We start from the raw sequence: 16,747 nt of genomic DNA, 5'->3' as shown, positions 1-16,747 counted from the left end.
CCACTGCTCTATCCGACCATACAGATTTACTGGGTTGAACTCGAATGATATTCCTTCTCAAAATTACAGTATTTTATTATTTTCTTTTTCAAAATATTACATAAAATTTTATGTCTGTTACTGTATTCATAAAATAACTGTCACTAAATGATATGTTAAGGCACTTGAAATTTTTCCAGAAAATTTTATATCTTGATATAGAATTTAACTAAATCTTATAGTGCCATAATTTTAAATATATTTATAAAAACTTTGAATTGAATTTATATAAAATATTTTAATATGTTATTTTATGTAAATTTAAATATTAAAACATTTCTATTAAATTTCTCTTAAGAAAATATAAATTAATCTAAAATTCTATTGAATATTAAGTATAAAGGTGACACCCTACAATTCACCTGAGGTGACCACTGCTAGAGTGGTCTTGCTTTTAACTCCTAAGATAGTGCATGGTAAAACAATCCACTATGAATAGGCTAGTGAGTGCAAGCTTGAGAGTTGCACGAACCGTAGATATGGAAGGAGCAAGGTCTGATGTGGTTCTGATGATGGATCAAGAAAACACCAAATCTCAGTCCGTGGAACTCAAGGACCGCACTCCTACTAGAGAAGAAAAGTCCCTAAACACAGCCAGACCCATTTCCCGTCTCAGCTTCTCCAAACCCAAAGCTCGGTTCCTCGAGCATAACTATCCTAATACGCAGAAACCATATGCACCATCTAATGACAGGGAAACTTTGTTGGAAGAAGGTTACTCTTGGACTTCTGATGAAGACGATGAGGATGACGACGATGAATGGAATGAAGCTAACGGAGAAAGGAGGCCTCACAAGTACCAAAAGAAGAAGAGAAAGACTCCATGGAGACTTTTGGTCGAGTGGGTATTATTTTTGGCAATATTGATTTGTTTGATATGCTCTCTTACTGTAAAAACAGCCAGAAACAAGCTTACATGGGGTATTGAAATCTGGAAATGGTGTTTAATGGTGATGTTAACATTCTGTGGACGTTTAGTTTCAGGTTGGGTGATGGGTTTTGCTGTGTTCTTGATTGAAAGGAACTTCATGCTTAGAGAAAAGGTTTTGTACTTTGTTTATGGATTAAGAAAGAGCATCCAAAACTGTGTCTGGTTAGGGTTAGTTCTTCTTGCATGGACTATCATGTTCGATGAAAACATCCACAAGAAAAACAAGATACTCAAACGGGTGTTTAAAGCATTAGTAGCAGTACTAGTGGATGCAATTATTGGCTAATAAAGATTGTGCTGGTGAAAATGTTAGCTTCATCTTTCCATGTAGCCACATACTTTGACAGAATGAAAGAAAGTGTTTTCCATCACTACATTCTCGATGCACTCTCTGGACCTCCCATGGAGGAAGTAGTTCTGATGGAAGAGCAACAGCACCGTAATCTTACGGCAGTCGGATCGAAGTCGCTGCCAGTGAGTTGGAAGCAAGGGAGGTGGAAGGAGGCAAGAAGTGAGTTGACATCCAAGAAATATGGCTCATCAAGAAAGATTGACATGGAGAAGCTAAGGCAACTGAGCACGGAGAAGACAGCTTCAGCATGGAGTATGAAGAGATTGGTGAACTATGTGAAAAGATCAGGATTGTCAACAATTACAAGAACAGTTGACGATTTCGGGAAAGCTGAATCAGAGATCACTAGTGAGTGGGAAGCTAGAAACACTGCCAAACGGATCTTCAAGAACGTAGCCAAACCTGGTGCCAAGTAATCAATCTTTCCTCTCTCTATCTCTCCATCTATAGTTAAATATATATTTTATTATTTTGATTTGATCGTATGAATTATCATGTTAAAGTACATGGGAAGATTTTATTTTGCTAGTATATTTATGATGCTCCCTTTTAAACTAAAATACCTTACATATACATTAAACAAATAAATAATTCCCGTATATTTATTAATTTTAAATAATAAGCTAGATATACATTAAACAAATAAATAGATAATTAACATATATTTATTAGTTTTAAATAATAAAGTATGTGTCAATCATCATTCTCCTGTAAATTACGGTATATACACCAAATCTTATATCTTAACTAAATGGAAGTAATTAAATTCAAACTGAATTTCACTAAAAATAGAAATTCAAATTTTTTAATCATATGTAATTGCTTATAAATAATGAGTTAGTGAAAGTGAAGTATTTCTCTTTTGCCAAATTTATAATATTATGTTTTGAGTTTTACTTTTTAAGTTTATATGATATAAATTATTAAAAGTGTCTCATCTTACTATTAAGTTAAGATATTAGTTTAAATTATGAATATTAATTTATATACTAAGAGCTAAAATAATTTGGATAAAGCTAACAATAATAGTAAGTATTACTGTTATATAAATAAAATATTAAGTCATTACATCAATAGTATTAAACGCATTTTAAGATTTTAGTATGTGAGTTTTTTAGTTTCAAATAACAGAAAGAGAATTCAAATATAATACCTTGTTTTATTTAAAAATACACATATTATCAAACTAAGCTTGTAAATGGATAAAGCAGAATTAATAAAAAACGTGCAAATTATAAAATAATTGACAAAGATAAAACAAATGTTGAAACTGAATTTTGGGGAGGATAATTCATGCATTTAAATAAATTTTTAATTTTTATATATTAAAATCGATAAATAATTAATATATATTAATTAATTTTAAATAAAAATATATATATCAATTATTTAATACATGCTGAATTCTGTAATTGTTGCCATGGCCACAACCACTCATTTCCCACTGAGTGCATTTTATGGGCAGGCGAACAAGTTTGGGGTCTAAATAGTGTAAAGATGGCAATAGAAAAAGCTGGTAAAAGAAAACCACATATATTGGCAAAAGTGAAATGTTGGTATACAGATATGATGGGATAGGGGTTGAAAAGACGTAAAGGTAGCCTTGCAAATCTTATATACTGAAATTCAGCCAAATGCAAAATGCCAAAGCGATGTGGCGGTGGCGGTGGAGGTGGCGGTGGCGGTGGAGGTGGCGGTGGCGGTGGTGGCGTATACAGCAAATAGTAGCAGTAGTAGTAGTAGTGGGTGGCTTATGCTGTGTAAAGTGTGGTCCAAAACTGAAACCCAAACTACTTGAGAGTGGCCGAAAAGGAAAAAGAGTCCCGACATTTGGTGGTGAAGCGCAATAGAGCAGCAGTCGCAGGCCTTCATTGTTTGTTGGAGTTATTTACTTTAGTCCCCACCCCTCAACTCAACCCAGATAACTTCAAAGAATCTAATCCACATGGTACTCGAATCTTAAGAAAGAGATCAGTGTACTAGCTACCAAACCATCTCCCTTGTCAATATTTACGTCATCATCTCAAAAGCATCATTTCTTTTTCTTTTAGTTGAAATGAAACCCATAATTTACTATTTTGATTATGATCATCTAATATTGTAGTCAAGAACTAACAATGAATTTGATTATATGTATTCAGAGGAAAGAAGAAAATAAAAACATATTCATTAAAGAAGAAAATAAAAACATTTTCATACATGTTATGCCTTATCAACTTCTTTAGCTAGGGTTTATTGAATTAACAAGATCAGAGCTGTTTACTGAAGGTATATCGAAGAGGAGGATCTTATGAGATTTCTAAAGAGGGTTGAAATTCACACCATTTTTCCACTCTTTGAAGGAGCCCTTGAGACGGGTAGAATATCAAAGTCTGCTTTCCGGAACTGGGTGGTAAAAAGATTACTAATGTCAAGAACTGAAAAGAATTAACAACTAGTGACTCTTTGATCAAATTAATTAATCTAACACTTTGCAGGTCCGAGCATACTTCGAAAGAAAAGCGCTAGCTCATTCACTAAATGATACAAAAACAGCAGTGCAACAGCTTCACAAGCTAGCAAGTTCCATTGTGATAGTGATTATAGTTGTGGTCACCATTTTGCTGATGGGTTTAGCCACAGTAAAGATCGTACTCTTTGTGGCCACTCAAATCGTTATTTTGGGAGTCATCTTTCAAAACATGTGCAAAACTATCTTTGAATCCATCATTTTTGTCTTCATCATGCACCCTTTTGATATTGGAGATCGCTGCGTTGTCGACGGCGTTCAGGTCAGTTTTCACATATAAATCTTTCTTTTTCTTTCCCTTTTGCAATTATCTGTAAGTGCTGTCTGTGCACAGATGATTGTAGAAGAGATGAATATCTTAACTACCGTGTTTCTTCGCTACGATATGGAGAAAATTTATTACCCAAATTCATTGCTACTGACAAAGCCAATCAGCAACTTCTACAGAAGTCCAGAAATGGGGGATGGCATTGATTTTGCCATTGATCTCTCCACACCTATGGATACTATTGTAGCACTTAAAAAGGCCATACAACTGTAAGCCTGCTTCTTTTCACTCTTCTTAATTTTTCATTACCTTATGTTTTTCTCCGAAAGCAGCGCCTTCCCCTGTAAAAGATGGCAACAAGTTATAACATTATCATGAATTTTGTGATTTGGTAGATACATTGAGAGCAAGCCAAACTATTGGAACCCAAAACATTCAGTGGTGGTGAAAGAAATAGAGAATGCAAACTCCTTGAAAATGGCACTGCATGTGCAACACACCATCAACCATCAAAACTATGGCGAGCGGACCAATCGAATATCAGAGCTAATTCTAGAGTTGAAGAAAATCTTTGAGGATTTGGGTATCAAGTATAATCTTCTTCCTCTACAAATCCATCTCAATCAGCTCAACATCGATGCTTTGAGAATGTTGTTGAGATCTAATTAGGTAATTTAATCGTCTTAGTTGTTCCAAATAAATTGTACTCTGACGGAATTAAATAAGTGATTAATTAATCACGTGTATCTTTATGTTATGTTTGATTCTGTATGACAAGTGAAGAACCATTTGGTTGTCTGGCTATGTTTTGCTGCATTTTACTTGGGCACCTCCCAACTCAAAGTAATTTAGGAGTATACTTTTTCTTATGTACTAATCTTTTTATATATTTAAAAATATAAAATTTCTATATAAACTTTAATTATATACTACAATTAATAAAAATATTATATATTTTTAATATTAAATAATTATTTAAAATTATTAAATTTATCAATTTGATAGATAAATAGAAAAATATATAGCAAGGCAAGAATTTTGCCTTAAAAATTTAGAACTTAATAGTTGATTTCGCACGAGGACTCTTAAATTGCATTAGACACTCGGATAAGAAGTCTACCATCTTCGTGATCTCTTCCTTTGCATTCAAATCCTTCCACAGCAGAATTGTCCACTAGCAGTAGCACCACCCAACATTTTCGACGCCACCGGTCTCTTTTTTATTTAATAATTCGTTCTCTTTTTCTCTCTCAAATTCAGATTCCCAATTTCACCAATCTTTCCTCTTTCTTTCCCTCTCTTCTCATTTTTCTCTTCAGAACCCGTTCATTATAAACAACATCGACCTGGATTCTTCGCATTCAAAATTTAGTTCAAAAAATTGAGCAAATTTAAAACTTTACCATCATTGCAGAGGTAAATGGCTGCTCTTAGTGCATAAATATTGCCTGCGAGCTTCACATCTTCAGCATTCAAACAAGCGTCCAAAATCCATTACCAGTTTCATGTGGATTATCCTTAATTTTGTCGATTTCAAGAATCATAATGCTTTGAATAGGTCCTTTCGCTTCACTGTATCCTCAATTTCATGCGGAGGTGGAGAACCCACCAACCACCAATACCAGCACCACAAGCAAGCTGTGCAACGCCCAGATCCTCTAATATAGGCAAAGCTTGTGAGTATTGAGGATGTTTCTTTCTTTACCGGCGGCGACGTGTAGCAGTAGCAGTGTGCGACAAAGATTTACAACAATGTGCGACAAGAATAAGTTATGTCTGAACAGAGGAAGAAGTTGGAGCAGCGGTGGAAGAGGAAAGAAAAGAACACAGTGCGCATTACAGGTAGAGATAGCTTTTACATTTAAGGCTTTCAGATCAAAGATTTGTGTGCTTGATTTAATAGAAAATGAAAGAACAAAATAAGGAAAGAAAAAAACAGAAAGAAAGAAGAGTATAAATTTATCTTGCAGATTATATAGTATAAATTATTAAGTTTAAATAAAAATATATAATTAAATAAAATTACATATTAAATTTCTTTTATGTAAATTTAAACGAATTTTATATATTTCCATTGAATAATACATCAAAGTATTAAAAGAAAAATTAAGTCATTCAAAACTACTATACTTTAAATTTATTAAGACAGATATTCTTGTCAATAAATAAAAATAATAATAGTGTCATATTATATCATTATAAACAGGAGCCCACTAGTGTAATTTTATTAGCTTGGAGCTTTTAGTAATTTCTGCAATAAATTGATACCAGCACAAAGCATCAAAAGGGAAAATTCGTTTTTCATGTTTTACAAATTTATAAAAATTAAAGAAGAATTTATATAAAAATTAATTTTTTTTCTTGTACAGTATTATTATTATTTTAATTATAAAATTAAATTTATAGATATAATTTAATAAATATTTTAATATTTAATATTATGCCAGCTAGTTTCTAATATTTTAAACTACTATTGTTATTAGTTTGGTTATAGATAACGAAATAATTTAAATTTATAAAATAGTTAAATATTATTTTTAATAATTTATAATTATTTATTATATTTAAAAAATAATAATTTATAATTAAATACATATTTTTAAAAACTATTCAGAATTTATGCAAATTCAGAAAAAACATAAAAAAAAATTATAACAAACATGTTTTATTTTTCTATTTGAAAAAATAAATAGAAAAATAAAGAATAAAAACAACAAGAAGCACCTTCTTCATTTTGTTTTCTGAACAACGGATTCAATTAAAAATAAAGATCCCTGGTTCATTCAATCAAAAAAATCAGTTGGTTAAATACCAGTTTTCTGATAAAGTAACAAAATTGAAAATCTTGGAAGAAAAAGGAGATTAGTTAACTAATTTGCGAAAATATTTATATAAAAAATTATTTCTGTATAATATTATATGCAAACTTCATTAAGAGTTTATTTTTTTAAAACAAACATTTAAAAAAAAACCGACAATTCAATAAACTTTCGTTTTTTAGAAAAGAAATCAATCAGTTTTTTTCTTAGAAATCAATTTTCCGGTCGTTCAATTTGACCATTTCCTTTTCTTCTCACGTCATGCGTTGCTTCAATCTTCTGGACAATAACAATGGCAAGATAGCAACAATAACAATTATAATTGGCATCCAACAACGGATGCACTCCAAGCTGATATCGTTTTGATCCTTTGGCTCTTAATTGGTTTTCTTTTTTATTAACTGTGAATTATATATATATATATATTTTTAAATAGAATTGAGTAAGATAAAAATAACCATAACTCAAAATAAAACGTTGAGCCTTTCTTTCTCTTTTAAAATATTTCATAATATACTAATTTAATAAGACTATATTATATTAGTAAAAGACAAAGCTAATAAAAACTATGTGTATTCTAAAATTTGTATGTATAGAAGTTTGAAAATTAATACATATAATAGAACTGTTGCTATTATATTTATTATAATATTACTTAATTTAAAAAATTAAAAATACTTCTTTTTCTATGAAATTATATATATAAAATCCTGAATATAATATATATTAATTCAACAAATAGCAATAAACATATTAGAGTCAAATTCAATATTTTTAAATCTCTTTTCTCTTTTTAATATTACCAGCTAAATATATCCATTAGTTAAAATCAATTAATACATATATGTTATTTCTTAAAATTATAATTTAGTTTAAAAACTAAATTAATATGTCAATTATATTTATATAAATAAAAAAAACTTTTGGATGATTCAGGTCTTACTTCTTTTTTTATATCTATTAGAACAAAATTGGAGTTCATTTCTATAGAAAGTCGTAAATATAATTACTATTTTCAATAATTTAATAAATTAATTTAGTTATTAATATCGATTAAGTTTTAGAATTAATTTATTAGAAACGGTGGTCGGAACCTATTTATGAACAAATATTTAGTTGCTAGAGTATCTAACTATGATATCTACTCTCCGGTTAAATACTTGTGTGATGTATGCAAATGTATTTAGGCTGAGGATACTTCGTCTTTTGGAGGAAAGTTGAATTTTGTAAAAGGGTTTGAGAAGGATTCAAATATTAGTATCTTACATGGTTCGGGTTCGGATAACCGACCCGTTAGGCGATGAGAAGAAATCGTAGTTAAATGGATAAGCGCTGGCGTATGGAATGGCACTATAAATAGAGAAATTAGGTATTTTCTTGGTACGCACGGGATTCTAACAAAGAAATATATAAATATATATTTATATTTATTTTCTTGTAGAAAGCGGTGGGTGCGTTTTAGCTTTTGCAAAATTAGGTCTCTCCTCTATATCTCTCTCTCTCTCTCTCTCTCTCTCTCTCTCTCTCTCTATCGTTTCGTATATGTATCGTAAGAGAAGGTGAAGAATATTTAGTCTGATTAGAGAAGAAGAAGAAGAAAAATAAATAAATAGAGAAGCTCTGGATTCCTCTTTCCGTCCTACGCGACGGTTCATATGCCGGTTGGCTTTAAGGTTTTGGATCTGATCTCTCTTTGCTTTTTTGCTTTTGTATTAGGTTTAGCTGTTTGTTTTTTTCATTCATTTATTTTCGGTTGTCTGGATTAGGGTTTTTCTTGTTACTTCAATTTGAATGCGAGCTGCTAGGGATTTATTAATAATTGACTGCAAAACTATTTAGATCGAGAACATTTTTGGTTGGTTGGGGGTTTTAGTTTTCGTATATTGATTCTTCTCTTGTTTTGTTTGATGAATTTATACAACTCTCTTCGTTCTCCTTTTAGATCTGATCCATTTATTCAGCATTCTATTGTGTGCAACTACATCATCTGATTTGTTTACCTTGATACGTTTCGCTTCATGCATGTGATTTTGTAATCTGGATTTCGATTAACTTACGGTTAGTTATTACTTGAACTCTTCAATATAATTGACCTTTCAATACGCTGTGAATTTGTTCTAAATCCATGTTCTTCCACAAAAGTATTTGTATTCATTCCGAATCCAAATCCAAATCCATGGTTAAACCTTGACATCCAAACCAATTCTAATCCTTTGAACAAGGCACAATTCATTTTTAAGCTCCTGAACTTTTCATTTTTTTTCATTGAGCTTCTGAATTTTTGTTTTGCTTATTGAATATTTATATTTTAATTTTTTGTTGGATTAAGGATTTTTGTTACTCGTATTTTATGAGATTGATATTTGTTTTATTGAGCCATTGTATTTTTATTTGAAGCAAAAATAAAAAGTACAAGGACTTGATAAAACTATTAAAGCACTCAATAAAATAAAACTGAAAAGTTTGGGAGTTTAATAATGCATCTTTTGTCTTTGGAAAACCCATATTGTTTCCTAGCAATCGATGTCAATATTATTGTTAATTTTTCCTGTGGACCTAATTTTATCTAAACTCATTTGTAATATAAATAGTTATTTTTCTACTTTTTTAATGTAGTTGAGATGATGTGGGAATTTGCCTTAAACTGTGTTTAAGGTGGTTTTCCGTTAATATGTGAATCTTACATGTCCCTATTGGTTAACTTTGTAATGATGCCATTAGATTTATGAATTTCTGCATTTAGTTCTTAAAACTGGTTTGTGTACTATTATTGCAATTATTTCAAATACTGAGTGTTTGCATAAGCTCTTTGCATGCATGTGAGGTTCAATCTGTGCAATGAGTAAAAATTACTATTTAGATGGTGTTCTCCTTCTCATTCATTCAATAGTATCTGTATTCAAGTTTAGCTTATTATTTTTTATTTTGCAGGTTGTGCCGGACTTGGATCTAAACTGTTTTTTCTCCTTCCATAAGACATGGAGCAAGTTTGCTTCTGGTCAAATTGCTTCCACTACCGAGCTTTTTCATTTCAAGAAGTGCTCGATTGGCGGTTTCTTGTCCTTGGAGACTTTCTTTTGGTTTCCTTTGTTAATTGCACTTAGTGGTCATTTTCATTTTAATGAACACAACAGGAGGCGTGATGCAAAATTTCTCTGAGATAGGTGTTGGATCTTTAGTGCACTTGTTCAAGTAAGGAAGTTATTTATTTCCTCTTCAGCAATCCTTACACTGGGTATCTTCTAACAAATGATTTTGTTTATAGTGCATTGCTGATGCAGCATCCAGTCAAAGTATTTGGGAAAATGTCTTCCGGGGTAAGATATATTAAGATCAGTTTGTTTGCTTCGTCATTTATTTTACTTGTTTTACCTAGCGTGACTCTAACATTTGTGGTGCTGTTGCAGGGTTGAAGTCTGTGAGGAATCAATTGAAAGCTGCTTAGGTAGTTAATATTTAGATCAGCCATTACCTCAAAACTCTGCAGGCTGTATTCTGCATTTCTCATTTTGTGGCTGCTGCTGCTGGTTACTGCTTTTGAGTGCCAAGATATCATTTTACTGAACAATCTCTACATAGCGTAGATGAAGTAGCTTTTATTGTGTTTTTGAACCCTTGGGTGATTGTTTTTAAAATTAGGGATCCTTTCTTTTGTCAAGACAAATTATTCTGGTTGGTTCCAACATCCTTGTTTGTTGTTGAACATGTTTTGCAGTCCTTGTCTTTTTCCGCCTTCCATGTCTGCTTACTATCTTGAAGTTGTCGGTCTAGCATTAAATAAAGCTGTGAAGCTTATCCATCAAAATCATTCTGGTTTTGTGCTCTCAATTACCTTGGCTGATAACTAGAGATAGCTGGATCAAAGCAGTCTTTTATACTTTCTACTAGGGTTCACGTACCATAGATGTCATATAGTGTTTTTGGGTCTTATACTTTTCGTGAATAAAGAGCGCGCTTCTTTGTGTTCCAGAAGGAGAATGGAGAGGTTAGTTGGGTATGATTCATGGTTTTATTTTAATTCTTGTAATAATTGTTGATTGGCTTACCCATTTGCAGCTCTTTGTTTAGGTATAAGTTAATCAAGGAAGTTGGTGATGGCACATTTGGGAGTGTTTGGCGAGCGATTAATAAGCAGTCTGGTGAAGTTGTGAGTGTATTTTCACTTCTCAGGACACGTATTTCAAATATTGATATTGCTTCTACCAATTTATATGCCTTTTGTTTCTAACCAAATGCTTTTAAACAATAAAACAGGTGGCAATTAAAAAGATGAAGAAAAAGTATTATACATGGGAAGAGTGTGTGAATCTGAGAGAGGTTAAGGTAGTAATATATGCATATTTCTTCTAACATAAACATGTACGACTATAACTAACAATGGCTTCTTTCCTGTTGCAGTCATTACGGAGAATGAATCATCCAAATATCGTGAAACTTAAGGAAGTCATAAGAGAAAATGACATACTGTATTTTGTTTTCGAGTACATGGTAAATGCTTTTTCTTTGTTTTTGAATTTGGATTTCTTTTATTAGCGGTACATTTTGTGGCTTCCCAACACTTACATTACTCTCCTCTTACAGGACTGCAACCTCTATCAACTTATTAAAGACAGGGTAAAGCTATTCCCAGAAGCTGAAGTCAGGAATTGGTGTTTCCAAGTGTTTCAAGGTCTTGCTTACATGCACCAGCGGGGATATTTTCATAGGGACTTGAAGCCAGGTGATCATACATCTTTTGGATAGGACTCCATAGTGCCAATAGGATTTTTTCCTTTTACAATTTGTATCATCACCTCAGTTTTTCTTCCTATCAAATGTTTATTAAATACATATTCTTTTTACAGAGAACTTGTTGGTTACAAAAGGAATAATCAAAATTGCTGATTTTGGTCTTGCACGAGAAATCAATTCACAACCACCATATACAGAGTATGTTTCAACGCGATGGTATGTCATCCGTGTCTTTCTCTTTGCCAAATCTATATGTTCATTCGATTAGTAAGTGGCCACATGTGGATCGCGCTCACCAGCTTGTGTTATCTGGATATGCCAGGTATAGGGCGCCAGAGGTGCTGCTTCAGTCATACCTCTATAGTTCTAAAGTTGGTAAGTATTGCATGGGAATGAGATGATGAGTTATCCTGACAATTATAATCACGACAAGTTTATAAATATATGCTAAGTGCATAACTCGTTGTGCATATGTCCTCCTGCAGATATGTGGGCAATGGGTGCTATAATGGCCGAGTTATTTACTCTTCGTCCTCTTTTTCCTGGTACAAGGTACAGATCTAAATCCTGGTTTAAGTCTGCCATAATTCTAGAGAATTACTAATTGCCAAACTCAGTTTACGTGGTGTTTATTTCTCATTTATTATGCATGCAGTGAAGCAGATGAGATCTACAAAATATGCAATATAATAGGGAGTCCAACAAAGGACTCATGGGCTGATGGACTTAATCTTGCAAGGGCTATTAACTATCAATTTCCACAGGTTAGATTGGCATGTCCAACTCTTGGTAGAGTTCCTATTTCCTTAGCACGAGTCTGAGTGTGCACGTCCTCTCTTTTTCTTTAGAAAAGGAAAATTAAAACCTTCAGAACGGTACATATTTTCTATTCTCAATAAGATGGAAACTGATCATCAAATGAATGTTATTGCACGCTAGAGACTTCCTAGTTCTTTTTAATCATAGTCGGACATGATAAGCATACATTTGAATTTTTTCAAAATTGTAGGATTTTAAAATACCATTACGTGATTTGTCATTTCAGTTTGGTGGCGTCCAACTTTCTGCTCTCATACCATCAGCAAGTGAGGATGCAGTAAACCTTATTAAGGTCAGCTACAAGTTTCCTTTTTTTTTTTTTTTAGTTTTTGCCATATTTGCATCAAGAATTAATTAGTTAGAAGTTGCATTATTCGGTGATAAAATGTTACCTAGATGTATTGTCTATTAGGTCCCATCCGTACTCGTCCTTTCTGAATAACCTCTCTTTTTTGACATGTAGTCGCTTTGTTCTTGGGATCCATCCAAGAGGCCTTCAGCTGGAGAGGCACTTCAACATCCTTTCTTCCAGGTAGCAAATTCTGAATGATATGTATAATGCACAACTTTGCGAATTGTCAATTATCAATCACCCAGTTTAAAAGTATTATCTTTTTGATTTGGCAGAGTTGCTTCTATGTTCCACCAACTCTTCGTTCCAGAGCTCCTGTTACTAGGACACCTCCATCTGGTTTGTTTTTATCTTATTTGACTTTTACACAAGATAAATTGTTGACTGCATATATGTTTTGTTCACACATGGGGAAATTGTATGTTTTTTGCTTAATTTATTTAATGCACTGCTGCCGCAGCTGGAGCAAAGTGCACCTTGGAGCAGCAATATGCTAGAAGGCCTACAGGGCCACTGTCTAATTCGAAGGTCTCACCCGCTTATATGTCTCCAAAATTAAACGCTTCCTTGAGCACAGGTTGGTATAGTTTATGTTGCACTTTGCACTTAATCTTCTGAGTTCTCTTGCATTCCAAATGTAGTCATTTTCAATCATGTGGATGATTTATATGGGGACCTGCACCATTCTTTGGGCTGTATTCCTGATGAAATTCTGATGTTTTATATAGTTTGTAATGTTACTACAATGTTAGGAAGTTGTTAAGATGATTTGTTTTGCATCACTTTTATATGCATGTACATTCACAGAGGAGGTTAATGTTACTAAAAATTGAATTTGATTGGCTAGTTGCTGGGCTGATAGTCAGATACATATGTAAGGTGATTTGCAATGGATTCATCTAATCCTGATTTTATGCTAATGTTGCAGGTGTACAACGTAAACTGGACTTGGTTAATCAGGTAAGAGTTTAAAATTTTTTATATTGATATTAATTAGTTGTTTCTCTCGGTGTTTGAGCATTTAGAACCTTTGAATCCTTCAGGATTCCACTTAATATGCTTCAGCTAGGTTCTGAGTCAGTTGTGGGGAGGTGGTTTCAGGGTTGGTCTCTATCCTCCCCCCATTGTAGGTGAATTGGGTCCCGTTTAATATAGTCCCCATGCAATCATTGTGTTTCTTATGGAAGTTGGGTACTAAACAAAAGGGGTTTGATTCAGCTACGCTGATTTATAATAGCAATGGTATTGGATGACATAAACATATCCACATCTAGATATTAGCTGTAAATTAATTTGAGGTCGGGTAATTGTATAGTAACTTCGCCAGCAAAGTTGAATTTCACTATTGAGGAAATTATGACACAGTAATTTGCGTTTATGACTCAATGTTTATAATTGCTTTTATAATTGATGAAGGATGCAAGTAGGAATGATAAGTCATTCAGGAGTTCTACCAAACAACAGAAATATCGACCACCTGGAAGGAAGAGCCCGCGTAAGTTTGTCTTCTTTGTCATGTACTGCAGTTGACTGAAACTTCTGTACTTGTGGAGCATAAGTTGTTTCATATTGAGACTCGAATTATTGGGTTAAAAATTGAAATTGTGAGCCAAGTTGACATCATGATCTATGTCCGCATATCTGGTTAATGTTTCTCTAATTTTAGTTACATCATGATCTCTGTTTCAAGAAAGGTTTAGAAGGATGATCTCTGTTTTCAGTGAAAAATCTCTCAATTGCAAAAAACTAATGAACTGAATAAAAAATTAAATGTTAGTAGACAGAAAATTGTGATAGAAACTGCCGTCCTTTTTATGTTGTTTTAATTTTGGTTGCTCCCATTTGTCTGCCCATTTAGTTGGTTTCCACTAGTCCTATTCCTATTTCTTTTTGTTTTTACTGCATTTCAAGAGCCCAGAACATTTTTCTTAACTTGGAATATTTTCTCTTTTTTTGGAGAGTTGGTTGATTTGATTTTCATTCTTAACGGCGCACTCTTTCTCTCCCTCTAAGTTGAATTTGGGAATCATGCCCTCAGTACTGTTTCGCTTGTTTGTGGTTTAGAATTTTGCAATATTTAGCTTTGTTTATGCATAGTAGTAGTATTAGTGGTGTGCCTGAAAATTAACATGAAAGCTATGCTTAATCATCAGCGACCAATATCATTAACAAGAGTAGAGCTGCACGTGGAGTGTCTGATACAGCTGATAAATTTGCAAGCATGGCAGTTGGTTCTAACAGACACAGCGGATTGCAACAGAGGCCTCCACCGATGAAGGCTGGAGTGCAGTGGGCTGCTGAATCTGGCGACATGTTTCTCAGACCAAGCCATCAATTCCAAGCTGGCAGAAGTTGTACTAGGAAAGTTGTGGGATGACGACTACGAAGTGGGAGTGTGTGCTTTTTTCTTTATATTGGGTGATGAATTTGCTGATGTTGCCAAGTGTTTGTTTCGTGTATTATGGAGGCATATTTACGTAGAATGTTTCCGTTACTGTTATTTTGATGTTCTGCTTTTGTTAACAAGTATATTCCTGTGAATAATAAAAGGCAAAACCTTGCACTATTCTACCTGCCCTGGTATTATTATAATATGTTGTAAAGCTGAAGAAGGGAGGTTTGTTCTCTCTCTATGTATATTCAATTTGTTTGCATTATTATTTTAATTGTATGGTAAGGTATATCAATGATATTATGTACCTTTTTGTTATTTAAAAAATAATAAAATCAATCTAATTCCGGCATGCAAAAATTAACAAGCTTCTTGGGACGCCAATGTCATATTTAATTTGTGTCATTTAGTTTTGATGGTTATATTTGTTATTTTAAAGTTCAGTTATTTAATTATATTTCCTTAAATAACTAATAATTTGAATAATTGGTTAAAATAATATTGAGTATATATTAGAAGATATAATAGATTAATTTTAATTTTAATTATTTATATAACTAAAAATATATATTTTATTTTACAATTTTATAATTCATCGGTAAGAATTTTATTTTATATAATCTAATATCATATATCAAATATATATTGATAGATTTTATTCTATCAAATATTTTCTATTCATTATAAATTTTTACTATAAAAGTGATTTTAGAGTTAAAAAATAATGGCTACGTCAATAAATTCTAAATGTTAAGGTTAAGTATTCCAATTCTAAGAAAATATAAAAAATAAATATTTAAATTACGAATTTTTTTCCTTTTATTTCCTCTAAAGTTTTATTGTCACACTATTTCTTCAAATTATATATTTTATTATTTTATTTTTATTTGTAGTATTTTTCTACTTTTATTAATTTTATGATTTCAATAACAAAATTCTATTTTATAAATTATATCAAATCAGTTATTGACAATGAATCAATTGAATTTGAAAACAAGTAGAGTCGTGAATTTTTAAAAAGATATATAATTTATATTCTTATATTATATAAATTAATGGAAATGTATATAAAATTGTAATTATTGAAAAGTTAACATTAAATCTTTTTTATGATGTGCAATTAAAAACTAAATTAAAATTTTATTTTTTCATTATTGCTTAAAGATGATAATAAAATAAAAAGTAAACCTGATAATAGGCTTAAATTGATTAAAATATATAATATTTATAAACTAAATAAAAATCTTTTGAACTAGAAGAAAATAAAAAAGAAAAGCACTTTGTAATTAATTAAATCTAGATTTTTAGTAATTTTAAATGATATCATGTATAAATAGAATTTATCTCATGCAAGGTTAAAATTTAAGAAAAAAAGACTTTTGTTCTATTACCTGTTTTATCTGATACTATAGATAATAATATTTGTGACAACGAATGTCATATGACACCGAATCAATAGCTGAGGATAGTCAGCTATCTATCTGGATGGTTAGAAAAATATAAAAATGAATTGACATCTTTTTGGAGGAATGCTA

The 16,747-nt window shown here is 31.9% G+C and overlaps 1 protein-coding gene, 1 long non-coding RNA gene and 1 pseudogene across 3 annotated transcripts; 2 read left to right on the top strand and 1 right to left on the bottom strand.

Moving 5' to 3' along the window:
• Positions 1–410: 410 nt before the first annotated feature.
• LOC8280071 lies at positions 411–4,903 on the top strand (annotated as a pseudogene).
• LOC125370217 lies at positions 3,475–6,587 on the bottom strand. The gene is made up of 2 exons (XR_007216157.1): positions 5,220–6,587; positions 3,475–4,440 (listed from the first exon to the last, which is right to left on the bottom strand). It is a non-coding gene; the product is annotated as an uncharacterized LOC125370217 (long non-coding RNA).
• A 1,794-nt stretch (positions 6,588–8,381) lies between these two features.
• On the top strand, positions 8,382–15,386 carry LOC8280073 (cyclin-dependent kinase F-4). Of its 2 annotated transcripts, none has more exons than XM_002519824.4 (19): positions 8,382–8,591; positions 9,850–10,110; positions 10,184–10,235; positions 10,326–10,903; positions 10,987–11,065; positions 11,173–11,241; positions 11,317–11,406; positions 11,500–11,638; positions 11,763–11,865; positions 11,972–12,024; positions 12,135–12,201; positions 12,305–12,413; positions 12,695–12,760; positions 12,932–13,000; positions 13,096–13,159; positions 13,281–13,397; positions 13,749–13,780; positions 14,237–14,315; positions 14,974–15,386. In XM_002519824.4, exons 4-19 carry the CDS (start codon positions 10,896–10,898, stop codon positions 15,195–15,197), a joined length of 1,368 nt encoding a protein of 455 aa, XP_002519870.1. In that variant the 5' UTR covers positions 8,382–8,591; positions 9,850–10,110; positions 10,184–10,235; positions 10,326–10,895; the 3' UTR covers positions 15,198–15,386. The 2 variants fall into 2 exon arrangements, with proteins under 2 accessions (XP_002519870.1, XP_015575090.1); XM_015719604.3 differs by having other exon boundaries at positions 10,975–11,065.
• Positions 15,387–16,747: the final 1,361 nt, after the last annotated feature.

The sequence above is a fragment of the Ricinus communis genome, chromosome 5 (assembly GCF_019578655.1).
Source record: "Ricinus communis isolate WT05 ecotype wild-type chromosome 5, ASM1957865v1, whole genome shotgun sequence".
In the NCBI taxonomy this organism is placed as follows: Eukaryota; Viridiplantae; Streptophyta; class Magnoliopsida; order Malpighiales; family Euphorbiaceae; genus Ricinus; species Ricinus communis.
Note: the sequence above shows the minus strand (reverse complement) of the source record. Positions and strands in the feature narration are given on the sequence as shown.

Bases quoted from the DNA above. Each gene is read 5' to 3' on its own strand.
- LOC8280073 (XM_015719604.3), top strand. The intron at 13,398-13,748 runs GTTGGTATAGTT...CTAATGTTGCAG, and splicing joins AAACGCTTCCTTGAGCACAG to GTGTACAACGTAAACTGGAC. The intron at 14,316-14,973 runs GTAAGTTTGTCT...CTTAATCATCAG, and splicing joins ACCTGGAAGGAAGAGCCCGC to CGACCAATATCATTAACAAG.